Source organism: Pempheris klunzingeri, chromosome 10 (assembly GCF_042242105.1).
Source record: "Pempheris klunzingeri isolate RE-2024b chromosome 10, fPemKlu1.hap1, whole genome shotgun sequence".
In the NCBI taxonomy this organism is placed as follows: Eukaryota; Metazoa; Chordata; class Actinopteri; order Acropomatiformes; family Pempheridae; genus Pempheris; species Pempheris klunzingeri.
Window position 1 is genome coordinate 26,390,855 of NC_092021.1, and position 15,000 is coordinate 26,405,854.

General features: G+C 48.4%; 1 protein-coding gene across 1 annotated transcript in view; it reads left to right on the forward strand.

Moving 5' to 3' along the window:
- Positions 1-15,000, forward strand: part of kalrna (kalirin RhoGEF kinase a) — a 103,318-nt gene that overhangs the window by 17,577 nt on the left and 70,741 nt on the right. Inside the window, exon 2 of the mRNA XM_070838565.1 lies at positions 12,676-12,750. Coding sequence (XP_070694666.1) covers positions 12,676-12,750 — 75 coding nt within the window. The remainder of the gene's footprint in view (positions 1-12,675; positions 12,751-15,000) is intronic.

The following is a 15,000-nucleotide window of genomic DNA, read 5'->3' on the forward strand; positions in this document are numbered from 1 at the left end:
AGAACCATGAGCCTGCGGGACGTTCGACCTGTTAGCTCGCTGCTACTGCAGTGTGCTGATCAGATGTGTGAAGGCAGCAGGACTTTGGTTCACTGATTACACCCTAATAGTCTTTAAAGGGTCAGTTCACCCAAAGGACAGCCTCAGAGGTGAACAGAGTTTTTTTTATTCAAATATACGATGCTGTGAGCTATTAAATATCAGCCTCCGTTACATGAGGATGGACCCAGAAATCTCTAAACTCTGAGTGTACCTGTAAGAAGCCACCAGAGGAAAGTGAGACGATCAGTTTTTCCCTGACTTCTATGATCCGACCTTTTGAAGGGAGTGAGTCAGAATCCCTGGACGTGTTTTTTCCTCCAGTCTGGTTGAACTGGGACCAGTACTGTTTGATCCCAGGCTACAATACGGAGGGATTCTGCTGTACTTCTGAGTGTGTTGTGCTGAGTCAGCACCCTCCAGATGGCATCTCTCCATGTGGTTGGAACGCAGCGCAAATGATGTCATCACCCCCAAACCGAAGCTTTGATTTCATTGGCTCCTGCTGAATGAGTCAGATGGTGGCGATGGACAGGAGAGAGGAAGAGAGGGACGAGTACACACACAGAAAAATACATGTGGAGACGCAAACACACACACACACATACAGTCCACAGGGTCTTCAGCTAGTCAGAGCCTTGGTAGGTGAAAGTGTTTTGTTTTGATGGACTGCAGCCAAATGGGTGTGTGTGTGTGTGTGTGTGTGTGTGTGTGTGTGTGTGTGTGTGCAGCAGCCTTGAGTCTTTAATAGGAGGAAGAGCTCATTGTTATCGCTGTGGGAAACAGCAGGGAGAGTCTCACTTATCCAGAAATGAGAAGTAAGTAGTTAAAGTGAGCGAGTGTAGATGGGGAGAGAGAGAGAGGGAGAGAGAGAGAGGGAGAGAGAGAGAGAGAGAGAGAGAGAGAGAGAGAGGGAGAGAGACAGAGGGATGGTTCACTCTGTCATAGCTGCATTGTGTGGTTTTTTTCCAGCAACTGTCCCTTCATGAGAAGAAACTTCCCTATGGAGAACACATCATCTGCTGTGTCTGTGACTTGAGTGTGATGTCTGGCAAGCACTTAACTATTACAAGCTCTTTCTTTCTCTAAGTGTGTGTGTGTGTGTGTGTGTGTGTGTGTGTGTGTGTGTGTGTGTGTGTGTGTGTGTGTGTGTGTGTGTGTGTGTGTGGACACGCACATTTAGGAAGGAGTGAGAGACGGCGAGAGAGAGAGCAGTGTGTGGTTTGTGTTGGAGGGGTGATGGATGTGGTTTTCCTCTGCAGGGGAAACTGGAGCCGAGGCCATTAAAGTGTGTGTGTGTGTGTGAGTGTGTGTGTGTGTGTGTGTGTGTGTGTGTGAGACAGTCAGATAGGAAACACATTCGCCCTGCAGTGTTAAAGAATATATGCAGGTAATATGTTAGAATAACGAGACAGAGCTGAATAATTCATACCCAGGCTGACGGTGCTGATGGAGGACATGAGGCAGCTACTGACAGACTCCTGGTCGGTTGCTGCTGACAGTCGGGGATCAGTTGGCTGAAATGAGACTGTGTGAGCGGCTCTAATGTCGACGGCGGTTCTCTTCATAAAGATCAGTTCCATCAGCGGCCTCGGTTCGGTGGGACAGAGGTTCAGGCCGGTGAAAACACCAGCGGCAGTAAGTTGAAAACCAGCGAGGAGACTGAAAAGGTGGAGCTCGTTAAAAATAATGAGCTCTGGCTCTGGTTGTCTCTCCTCCATCGACCGGTATTATGAAGCTCACCACACTTTAACCAACTTTATGTGTAAAAGGACTTCAGAGAAGAAGAGTATACACTGTGGTTGGACAGGCCTCCTTCTCCCTGAGTGTCTGCTGGTACTGACACCATCAGTGCTTTGCTCCAGCATTCACGCTGTTTACCGGAGACGGAAAAACATGCATGAATAACATCATTAATCTGTTTGTGTTCACACACACCTGTGAGCACCTGAGGAGTCTGGGACACTGAGTTCACTAAACGCCACTTTGTTCTTCAAACAAAGAACTGGAGGTAAACAGAATGTTTAGCCCTCTGTTACAGTTCCCTCTCCTCCAGGGTTACAGGCACAGCAGTGTGGGGGGGCAGCATGCACGGGGCCCCAGGGCCACGCTGGAGGCTGCGGCCTGGCGGACATGTGCATCCATAAGACTGCAGCTGTAGGTTGGAGCTGTGGCGTCGGCAGAGAGTCCTCATGAGGAGATGAGAGTGAAGGCAACAGTGAGAAAGTTAAGGAAAGACTTTAAGTAGCCTCCTTCCTTCCAGAGACAGACAACTGCTCTGTGTAGTGTGAGGGAATGAATGATCACACAGGGGCCGTCCCTCCCTCACTAGAAGTGACATGGATGTAACTCGTGCTCTGTGAATGTGTGTGTGCAGCTCACAGTGGGTGTAAACACGGTCACAGTGGGGAGTGTGAAGCCTGACATGGTCTGATTATACACAGCACGTGTCCGACCATGTGAAGGTGGCATCACGGGGGAAATACGACACGGAGCTGTGAATCTAAACTACGCTGAGACTCACACACTTTCTGTTGAACATTATTTCTGCTGGTTCTGCTGTGGTGACGTCCATGTTTCCATCACTGATTGCTTTCTGATTGGACATCTGTCTCTACAGATGTTTCCTGGTGACCACTTCACACTTTACTGAAGGCCTTTAGCAGCCATTTTGAAACGAACAGCTCGGCACAGTAAGAGCTTAATAAGGTCTCAGACACAAATGTAGTAATGGACCCAAGCAGCTGATGCAACCCAATCCTGGCGGTTAACATGTGCCGGCGTGAGTGGATGACAAGTGTGGCTTTGATCAGACTGCTGTTAGCAGCACCAACATCAGTGACTGATGGAGGGATAAAAACTGCCCCGCCATTCATCCAAGAATACTGTACAGCGTCACTGTGAATTCTTTCAGCATGTAAGCGAAGATGTGATTTAGATGTTATTATATAGCCCAGCCCCGTCTCCGTGGCAACACATGGGGTCCGCCAGCCGGTTGTCAGGGCAGCTGTTACCAGGGTGCAGACGGCCTCACCTGTTGCCCTCTAAAGACACTTAGGCACACACATGACCTCTGTGTGTGTGTGTGTGTGTGTGTGTGTGTGTGTGTGTGTGTGTGTGTGTGTGTTTTATGGCTTCTCACACTCACGGCAGTTTGATTTTGCATACAGCCGTTAAACCATTCAAAACTAGTAGATACAGCAAACACACACACATTAGGCTCATTTGATCTTTTGAATTTTGGCTCCAGTCGTACCGACGGGGGGGAAATGAGCTCCTCTTGGATAACTGAGTCATATTTATGGCGCAGCAGGAGATATACAGCCTTAATAAGTGAAACTGACGTCTTTTGGCTGTCGGAGCATCCGCAGTGTCACCTTCACTGTCTGCTGAAGAGCTGGTGTCTCTCAGTGGCTGAGGCGCTGCTACGTGAACAGAACCTAAAGCTGGAAGCGTCTGACTGCTGATCTCACGCACACTCACTTCTGTGCACACTTCAGCGATGGCAGCAGTCCTCCCTGGACGGCTCGGTCATCGTTTGGCTCCTGTGTGCAGCTTCTGAGAGCTCGTGTGTGTGTGTGTGTGTGTGTGGAAGGGGGGGTTGCAGCGTTAATGGTTCCAGCAGGACTGCATGTTGACCTTTAACATCTACACGTCTGGAAACATTGAACACCAGCTACGTCTCTGTGCTTGTGTGTGTGCAGCCGAGCATATTGTGACCTTACCCCTGTAGCTGCTCGTAAGAATAGACATAGGTAATATGGATCACACACACACACGCAGTGCTGGCAGTGACATCACTTCCTGTCTGTGTGACCTTGCTCACTGTACACACACACACTCAGAGTGCACTCATGGCCGAACGCTTACGCTTTTGTTCCTTTGGTGGGGTTTGGTGGGCACAAAGTGTTTGAAATATGTGTGTGTGTGTGTGTGTGTGTGTGTGTGTGTGTGTGTGTGTGTGGTGGATGTTGTCGGGGAGTTCGGGGGGTAACCATGGCAACCAGCGAGCTGCATGGATAGAACACATGGGATATGATGGTGATCTAAGACACACACACACACACACACACACACACACACAAACTTCACAAGAACAAAACATTAAAGCAACATTTATTCCTACTAGCAAATGAAAAAACCATGAACGCTCTCTGAAAGACTTCTGTCTGTGTGTGTGTGTGTGTGTTCTCTGTGTGTGTGTGTGTGTGTGTGTCTGTGTGTGTGTGTGTGTCTGTGTGTGTGTGTGTGTGTTCTCTGTGTGTGTGTGTGTGTGTTCTCTGTGTGTGTGTGTGTGTGTGTGTGTGTGTTCTCTGTGTGTGTGTCTGTGTGTGTGTGTGTGTGTGTGTTCTCTGTGTGTGTGTGTGTGTGTGTGTGTGTGTGTGTGTGTGTGTTCTCTGTGTGTGTGTGTGTGTGTGTGTGTGTGTGTGTTCTCTGTGTGTGTGTGTGTGTGTGTGTTCTCTGTGTGTGTGTGTGTGTGTGTGTGTGTGTGTTCTCTGTGTGTTCTCTGTGTGTGTGTCTGTGTGTGTGTGTGTGTGTGTGTGTGTGTCTGTGTGTGTCTGTGTGTGTGTGTGTGTGTGTGTGTGTGTGTGTGTGTGTGTGTGTGTGTTATTAGTAGGTGTGTATCCTTCAGTTACAGTGAGCCAGTGGGCTACATCTAAAATACACAGTGTATTCCTCATAAGGACCTTTGACTTTATGAAGCTACATTATATTAATACTGTGATCTCACTGTTTAATCTGCAGAGCGCTGTGAGCACAGCTGACCCCACACTGTGAGGAGACGTGTGTGTGTGTGTGTGTGTCTGTGTGTGTGTGTGTGTGTGTGTGTGTGTGGATCAATCAGAACCAGTCTGGTGTGGAACTGGAGAAATGTGCCGTCAGCACAGACGAATGGAGCTGATTAGCGGTGCAGCTTCACCAGGCGCTGACATGATCCAGTTAGTAATCAGAAAGTGGGGGTGCATATGGAGCATAATGATCTCCAGAAGGAGGAGGAGGACAGCACGCAGCATTTTGTCAGCAGTCCCACAGATAAGGCCTTTCTCTGTCCGGTCTGTTATCCCACTGTGAACCGGTGCTGATGGGAAGCTATTAAGGTTCCACTTTGTAAAGGAAAAGCTTAGTTTGGCATCAGAGTATGTACAAGTTTGACTTGTGTAAAGGCTGCGTCAGCACATCGTGTTGGAAGTGGGAAGAATGTAAACTGACCGTAAGCTGAAGACAGAAGCAGGTTTTAAGTGAGAGATAATGTCATTACTGTCAGCAGGAGGCTGCAGGTGTTAGATCATCCTGACGGGGATCCGTTTACAATAATGCAATAAATAATCGTTTTGCCGCTGGCTGTACATCATCCCACTCCTCACACACAGTGGGACTGAAGAAGTCAACTGTTTGGCACCACATTCTTACTTCAAAATGATTTTCTGGCCTCAGCTCTCAGACCTGCACAGAAATAACAGACCGAGTATTCAATAATCAATATGAGGACTTTATTTCTAATTTACCTTCCCTAGTATATTGATCACATTCAGTTAGCGTGATGAACTACTTCCTGCCTTTACTTTTTATTCGAGTGATGATGTAATTTATCATGTACGGAGCATCAGACTTCTCCCTTTAAAGCTGGAAAAGTTCCCCCAAACATATTGTGCTCTTTACATTGGGAGTGAGGAGCCGTCCGGTCAGGTCAGCACCTGCTGGTGTCGTGTTGCTCCGGGCCGTGGGGGGGTGGGGGGGTGGTGGTCTGAGCTGAGCTGCTCCTGTTACTGTCAGTGTGCCAGCTTTACTCCAGTCACTGCGTTTTATAACCATCAGTAATCTTCTTTCATGTTGTCAGTGTGGTAGTTTTGATGCCTCCCCCCTCGGTGGCTGTGGAATATCTCCCGGCTGCGACCTGCCGAGGCTCCGGCGCTCCTCGCTGTATGTGTTGACTGAAGCGGGCTTAATTAGAAATCACTACTTTCATCCTTGCTAGCATGTAAATGAGACCGGAGACAAAGTCAGTCATTCATGGTTATTAGAAGTTTATTCACTGAGTGTTTCATACTAACAAGCTGCTGCAGGAGGACGAGCAGAGCCGGCTCTTTCTGCTGGTTGCCTGGAAACACTCGCTGAGTCTGAGGACTAAAAACCAGAGAAAACAATGGATACATTTCTCTCTTATCGTACTTCAGTCTTTCCAATTTCCTCAGTTTGTCTGAGCTTTTTCCTGCAGGAGCACAGAAAGGTAACTGTACTCCATCCAAATATATTCTGATGCACACACAGCTGCCAGAAAGGAGATTACAGCAGAGATTCTGGATGCTGGAGGTGGTGAGACTCTGACTGCTGCATCACAAGAACATCTTTGCATAGCTGAGAGGGAAAAGTAATCTGTGAATCTGTAATCAGTCGGCTTCTGTTGTTCCTGGAGTTTCTCAAACAAAAGCTTGTAGCTCTTTGATGCTGATTTGAGCCTCAGTCTCAGTGATGGTAGGTAGCTGCTCCTCTCATGAGTGCACAAACTGTCTCCTGATTGGTCGACGCCTCCTTGGTTAGTCACAAGGTAGTCTGAGTCTAAATCACACCCTGATTTAAGGTTTGTTTCCCTGTAAAAGGGACCCTGATTTACAAAATGAACGCCATGCTGTGTTGAGGAAGACGTGAGGTTAGTGACTGAGAGCACAGACCTTTAGAAAGAACCAGGAAGCTACACCGTGTGCTGTGAACACATCAGTTTAAAGCCTTTAGCTCCTCAACTTCTCATTGAAACACAGTGTTCCTCGTAGTAAACGCTGCTGTTGATCATCTATATGACCTGATATCACTTGGATCAGTTTAGTCTGGGGTCTGACTGCTGTGGGGACGTTTAATTAAATGAATTAGGTCACTGTTGGTTTCATTAAGTGAACCTAATTGGTGTCAGCGTTCTCTACTGATCCAAGAAAAGACGTGGACGTAGAAAGTGCAGCATGTGAACAGAGATCAGCTCTGTAAGTGTTAACCCTGGAGTCCTGCAGGCTCACACTGTGTTTTGGTGAGTAATGCTGAATGTAAACCCGACCGTAGTTTGTTTGGAGCTCAGCTCCACAGGGCACCTTTAATGTCGCTGTGTGACTGGAGACACACAGTCTGAGCTCAGACATCTGCATCGCCGCCCACAACTCCTTCGTGCTCCTTTTCCCTGCAAACAACCCAACAGTCACAGTGTCGCTTTATTTACAGAGCAGATGTAAAAAGTCAGACGGCCACTGTTTGGCTACCTACACCCACCTGGTGATCTGGTTAGAGGGTCGACTTCCACAGGAGACAGTGTGGTCGCTGAGTGGGTCAGACAGAGCAGGGATTAAATCCTGTTCAGGACCAACTGTTGTTATACATTTCTCAGATTATTCTTAGTTGACTCATGATTTCCATTTTCTTTTATTATTATTATGAACTTTCAGTTGCGGTTTGGTCACATTTAGCACCAAAACCACACGGTGTGGGTTATAATAACAAGTCTAATACAAGAAAAAGGTACATTAGACACAAAACACAACAGAAGGGTCAGGGAATGCTGATCCACTGAAATAAAAGCTCCTAAATCTACATATTTCTTTGATTAATGTGAAAATCATTAAGTGCTACTTGCAGCTTCCACTTCAGTATCTGATGACGTAGACGGGATGGAGACCCACGGATTCCTGCTTTTCCCTCTTGTATGTGATTTCAGTATGAGCCTTGAGCTTTGTAACTGTTACTCAGACAAACCTCACTAAACATTGGCCGACTGGTTTTAATACTTCGTCCTGCTGCCAGTGATGCTGCTGCTGCTTTAATGCTCCGGCTGGAACTACTAATTCAGCTGCCAGACTCATTCAATCTGATATTTGCTGGTGGAATTAAATCTCAATCCTGAGTAGATGATAGAGAGTTCACCGAACACACACACACACACACACACACACACACAGTCTTCCATTAGTGTACCAATGGCTCGCAGATGGTCTAGTTGGTTTCTGGATGATGTCAGCCTCAGTGTAAGGGCACACACACACACACACACACACACACACACACACACACACACACACACACAGGGCAGCGTGGCAGCAAAGATGGAGACTGTCAGATCATTCAGGTTTTCCTCTGTCTGAGGATTTGACTGTGTTGGCTGTAGGAGTCTACCTGCTCTGTGTGTGTGTGTGTGTGTGTGTGTGTGTGTGTGTGTGTGTGTGTGTGTGTGTGTGTGTGTGTGTCAGTTCAGTGCCCCCCAGTCATTCAGAGCAGTGTGTTAAACAGCCATATGCAGCTGTAATCACTGCTGTATCGCTACTGTACAAACATACGCTGAATATGTGTATACGCGGTGAATATCTCTGATGGAGAAAACACATGTCTGATCAAAGGTGTGTGTGTGTGTGTGTGTGTGTGTGTGTGTGTGTGTGTGTGTGTGTGTGTGTGTGTGTGTGTGTGTGTGTGTGTGTGTGTGTGTGTGTGTGTGTGTGAGTGTGTGTGTGTGTGAGAGAGAGAGAGGGCAAGGAGCCAAGATAAGAACAAAAACATGCACGGTAGTCATTTTAATACTCGAGAGCCCTACAAGATGTATTTGAATAGATCGACCACACTGCTCTTTTGTGTAATTAACTGACCGTGTGTGTGTGTGTGTGTGTGTGTGTGTGTGTGTGTGTGTGTGTGTGTGTGTGTGTGTGTGAGAGAGAGAGAACATGTTGACTATTGTTTTATCTGTTTCCCTGAGGAGCCCACAGAGACAGTTTGTACATCAAGATTAAAAGCAACATAAAACAGACACACACACACACACGCACACACGCACACACACACACACGCGCACACACACACACACACACACAGACAGACACACACACACACACACTGTTTTGTCACAAGAATAAGAAATAAACCAAATGTCATTGTGCAGTTAGATGCTTAAAGTAGTCTCCTGTTGTTTCCTGGCTCTCTCACCGTTACCTTTCCTCTGTGTTAACATGAATGTGTGTCCACCACAACGTGCCGACCCGCCCTCTGACAACACGTCTTCAGGTGATTCCACAATAAAAGCCCCCTGCAGCCTTCACCCTGGAGCATATTTAGGAGGTGATGAGTTCATATCTACAGCAGCTGGACGCATCAGCGGTGTTTTATAGTATCTCCTGAGCCGAGCAGAGCCTGGTGGAGCTCCTCTGTTCCAGCGCTGTGTGAACCACTGACTGCTGCACCGGGTGATAAGTAAGACAATAATACAGTGAACGCTCAGGCTGAATAAATGCAGTGAAAACATTCCAATTATCACTTTATTGTACTTTATCGACAGCAGGGTGTTTCCTGAAGTACGCAGCGTTCATCACGGGGGCACTGACTCTTTACCCCCACGACTATAAGCAGTAATACAAAAGGCCAATCATGAGCTGTATTTAACAATGACAACTGGTTTCCCTTTGGGAGCTTCAGCTCTGTGGAGAGACAGCTGAGGTCTGCATGGACATAAACCTGCAGGATGGGAGAAGTCTGTGAGCCGACAGCAGCGTGAGGCGTCGGCACTCTGTCACACATGTTTGTGTTGTGGAGGTGATGGTGTTTGTTTGTGAAGCTGCACGACGGAGGGACAACCGGGAAAGTCACCGAGTCTAGAAGTCGGGAAATATATTCACATATTTTCTGTCTCTTTGTACTTGATGGAGTGTCGACACTTTTTGTCAAGGCCACTGAGGAGACTGTGTGTGTGTGTGTGTGTGTGTGTGTGTGTGTGTGTGTGTGTGTGTGATCAGTCACATTGTGGCCGTCATCGTCCCATCTGGGGACAAAGCTGGTCCCCACGATGTAAACCGTTCAATTTTGGGGTAAGACTTGGGTTTTGGTCGGGGTAAAAGCTGGGTTACATAGTGGTTATGGTTAAGGTTGGGATGAGAATTGCTTTGGGAATGAATGTAAGTCAATGTGATGTCCTCATAAACTGTGTGTGTGTGTGTGTGTGTGTGTGTTATCGACAGTTGAAACCATTTGCATAATCCTCTTTGTCGCTCCCTCTTTTCTTCCTTGTGAGAAACAACAGTTGCAGAGAGAGAAAGCAGATTAAATTACAGGACAACGGCTCAAGTGTTTTATTTCCTTCTGGCTTGGAGTGAGAGAGCAGCGAGACTCTGCAGAGCCACGACCAAACCTGCCTGTGACTCATCATCGCTTTCCTGTCAAACGCAAGATGGAAGTCACCACCCATAAGAAAACTGATGTGTGTGTGTGTGTGTGTGTGTGTGTGTGTTTGTCCAGAGGCAGGAGTGGCAGCTTCCTGTGTGTGTGTGTGTGTTGAAATGATAAAAATGTTCCCTCTTAACACTTGTGGATAAATGAGTCTCACTCTCTCTCTTCCTTGAGAAGAAGCTGCTGATGTTGGCAGCACACTCTTCTCTCTCCTCTTCGCTTCATTTCCTGGAACCATCAGCAGTTTTTTTCTGTGCAGGTCTTTAGAGTTTTAGCATCAGGACGGACGGCAGAGACTCGGCCGCTCGGCCTCCAGCTGCGTCTGCGTCATGGAGCAACATTGTGAAATTGGCTGTTAGATGAAACCGCGAGCTGGCTGAGACAGCTTGTTGTGGTGTTTTAGACTTATTCATGAACATAATCAGTCGGAGTGAGCAGTCACACCACATTGATTTGTTTCTGAATGGAGCTGAGTGTTTAGCTGGAGCGAGGCTGTGCTCGGTGGGTGGAGGCTGGAGGTGCGCTGCATGTGTGTGCAGGTTTAACCTGATGCCATCTAGGGTCCAGACTGTGTGTTTCCTCTGACATCAGAGTGGCATCTCAGGGAAACAACTGTCTGTCTGCATCTACAACTACAACTACAGATATCTTCATGTGGAAGCTGTCTGGGCTGGACAGCATGTCCAAACACAGCAGCTAACCCCGGCTGTTAGAGGAGTGCTGTGCTGTTTGTTTGGTACCTTGTGAATGATAAAGGAACATCTTAGCTGTCCTCTGTATCTGAGCTCTCTGGTAGAACCTACTTTTGGGATGTTTGTCCCATCAGAACAAAGTTTTTTTTCATTTCTAATCTCTCAAAAGCAGGTTTTCTGATGTTTTACTCCAGAGTCACTCAGTGATTCTTTGTGGAGGAAACCAGTAAAAATCCAAATGGATGCAAGAGCCATCACTTGTTGTGGCTCCAAGCTTCAGAAGAGTGTTTTTATCAGCTCCTCGTCCGCGTGCACGTGATACTTCATGATGTTTTGGTCTCTAACGAGGCTGCAAGCGATCCAGATGAAATGGTAGAAGGCTGAACATGACGTGTGATGAGCAGAGAAGTGGAAGCCTGAGGCCTCACATCTACACTGCACTACTTACACTGGGCCTTTTTAAAGTGGCTCAGCGTGTTGATCCTGTTCACTGCAGGTCAGATACTCAACCTGACGGCTTTGTTATGATGCTTTATTCCACGCATCTGGTTTTCATTCATCTCTTTACAGCTGCTGCTCTGAAGGTCCCCTGTCCTGTGCTCGGCCTTCACAAACAACCAGACACAGCTCACTCGACCAAGCGCTGACAGATCCAGTCCATGTAGCTGCAGACCTTGTTCTGATGCAGTACGTCAGTGTTCTGTCGTAGACGGCCAAGCAGCCACACACAAACAGCGGTATGGTCCTTTAGAGATGGATGGATCAGGGTGGAGTCGGCTCCTGTGGGCCGAAGCAAAGAGCCGACACGAACCTGATCATCAGGTCAGCCTGTCTGAGACCTGACGGCTCACATGTGTCAGTGTGTCAGTCACACTGTGGATGGAAGTTTGTCACCTCGGATCGAATCACAAAAACAAGTGGTAGAAAAACATCAACCTTCACAGAACTGAAAATGAAAACAGAAACATGAGTCGTTCAGCCTCAGTTGTTTTGGCTTTTCTTTTTTTTTTATGTTTCATGAACAGAAAACTGGTTTGTGTTGATGTCAGCGCTTTAAAACAGGGATCTGACTTTGAAAATAGAGACACCAGTGTGTTCTGGTGTCTCTCTCTCTCTCTCTCTCTCTCTCTCTCTCTCTCTCTCTCTCTCTCTCTCTCTCTCTCTCTCTCTTGCTGTGTCCTGAGATAGATTTTGCCGACTTAGCGTTCTCACTGTGGAATGTTCTTGGAGTGTGTGTGTGTGTGTGTGTGTGTGTGTGTGTGTATCACATGCACATACACACAGCAGGACATGGACATTTGGGCTTGTTTTCTACAAAAGGAGAGAGAGAGAGAGAGAGAGAGAGAGAGAGGGAGGGAGCTTTACTAAAAATGAGAGAGAGAGATTTCATAACATGACAGACGGATGAGCAGATGAACTGTGAGGGAAAGAAGAGATGAGAGCGGGAGTGAAGCCTTAAAGATGTGAGGAGACGGAGAAGAATGAAGATGAACTTCACTCGTACTTCTTTCACCACATTCTGCACACTTCCTGTGACCTGACGTACAAAGCTTTTAATACAGCATGTTTAAGACAAAACGGGATAATAAAGTGAAGCCTGAGCAGTGTGTGTGTGTGTGTGTGTGTGTGTGAGTGTGTGTGTGTGTGTGTGTGTGTGTGTGTGTGTGTGTGTGTGTGTCCTCTCACAGGAATGTTGATCTGATAATGGGATTAATACTAAAAGCTCCACTGACGGACTCTTTCTCTCTCTGACTCCCTGCAGGGTCGTTCAGGACTGAAGGCATCAAGGCGTCGGATGTTCTTTCTGTGTTAAAGGAGAAAGTTGCCTTCGTGTCAGGTGAGTGTGTGTCGGTGTTTAAGCTTCAGCCTCAGACGTGAGTCCAGGCTGAGTCACTGAGGGCCTGTAGGAGCTACAGTCACTGAGGGCCTGTAGGAGCTACAGTCACTGAGGGCCTGTAGGAGCTACAGTCACTGAGGGCCTGTAGGAGCTACAGTCACTGAGGGCCTGTAGGAGCTACAGTCACTGAGGGCCTGTAGGAGCTACAGTCACTGAGGGCCTGTAGGAGCTACAGTCACTGAGGGCCTGTAGGAGCTACAGTCACTGAGGGCCTGTCAGAGCTACAGTCACTGAGGGCCTGTAGGAGCTACAGTCACTGAGGGCCTGTCAGAGCTACAGTCACTGAGGGCCAGTAGGAGCTACAGTCACTGAGGGCCTGTCAGAGCTACAGTCACTGACAGTGGGGCTGTGAAGACAAAGGGTCTTATCTTCCCACTAAGAGTCCTCTGAAGAGCTGCTCATGAAGTAAAGCAAAGAAGGGAGGAGCTGCTGTTAGCTTTGGGTGAACGTGGCCCCAGATCTCTATACCTGTCGGTGCCCCCCCACCACCACCCCGCTGGTTGGGGGACCAAACTCCTGAAGGTCCACAGCCTCATCCAAGACAGTGAGAAGTCTGCCAACAGACAGGAGGTGGAGCAGCTCCAGTGTGTGTAGTCACAACAGAGCTCACAACTGTGGAGGGGATGCTGGTGTTCCCGAGGAGCCCCCCACAGTGACCCCCCCCCCCACAGTGACCCCCCCCACAGCAGTCCCCCCCCACAGTGGTCCCACGCCACAGCGGTCCCGTCCCACCGTGGTCCCGTCCCACAGCAGTCCCGTCCCACAGTGGTCCCCCCCCACAGTGGTCCCCCCCCCCCCACAGCGGTCCCACCCCACAGCCATCCCGTCCCACAGTGGTCCCCCCCCACAGTGGTCCCCCCCCACAGCGGTCCCCCCCCACAGTGGTCCCACCCCACAGTGGTCCCCCCCCAGTGGTCCCCCCACAGTGGTCCCCCCCCCCCCCCACAGTGGTCCCCCCCCCCAGTGGTCCTGCCATGGAAAGCCCTCAGGACAGTTGACTGTGTGGACGGGGGCCTGCTCACCTCCTGAGTCAGGAAGCAGGCAGGAATAACCCTCACAGACCTTCACACCCTGAACAGGACTGTGAACCCACTGTGAGCCAAAACAAGCACAGGAAGCAGACACGTGAACCGTGCTGCTCCACAGGCATCACACTCACAAGCTCTCAGCCGCTCTGAGAGAACTACAGACATCACAGGACGGACCAGAAACACCGTCTGTGAGAGAACTACAGACATCACAGGACTGACCAGAAACACTGTCTGTGAGAGAACTACAGACATCACAGGACTGACCAGAAACACTGTCTGTGAGAGAACTACAGACATCACAGCACTGACCAGAAACACTGTCTGTGAGAGAACTACAGACATCACAGCACTGACCAGAAACACCGTCTGTGAGAGAACTACTGACATCACAGCACTGACCAGAAACACTGTCTGTGAGACAACTACAGACATCACAGCACTGACCAGAAACACCGTCTGTGAGAGAACTACTGACATCACAGCACTGACCAGAAACACTGTCTGTGAGAGAACTACTGACATCACAGCACTGACCAGAAACACTGTCTGTGAGACAACTACAGACATCACAGCACTGACCAGAAACACCGTCTGTGAGACAACTACAGACATCACAGCACTGACCAGAAACACCGTCTGTGAGACAACTACAGACATCACAGGACTGACCAGAAACACCGTCTCAGAGAGAACTACAGACATCACAGGACTGACCAGAAACACCGTCTGTGAGAGAACTACAGACATCACAGGACTGACCAGAAACACCGTCTGTGAGAGAACTACAGACATCACAGGACTGACCAGAAACACCGTCTGTGAGAGAACTACAGACATCACAGGACTGACCAGAAACACTGTCTGTGAGACAACTACAGACATCACAGGACTGACCAGAAACACTGTCTGTGAGACAACTACAGACATCACAGGACTGACCAGAAACACCGTCTGTGAGAGAACTACAGACATCACAGGACTGACCAGAAACACTGTCTGTGAGACAACTACAGACATCACAGGACTGACCAGAAACACTGTCTGTGAGAGAACTACAGACATCACAGGACTGACCAGAAACACTGGAAAACCTCCGTTGTTTTTCTTTGTCTGATGTGATATTCAGTGAAGACATCAAGTTCAGAGGTAGAAATGATAC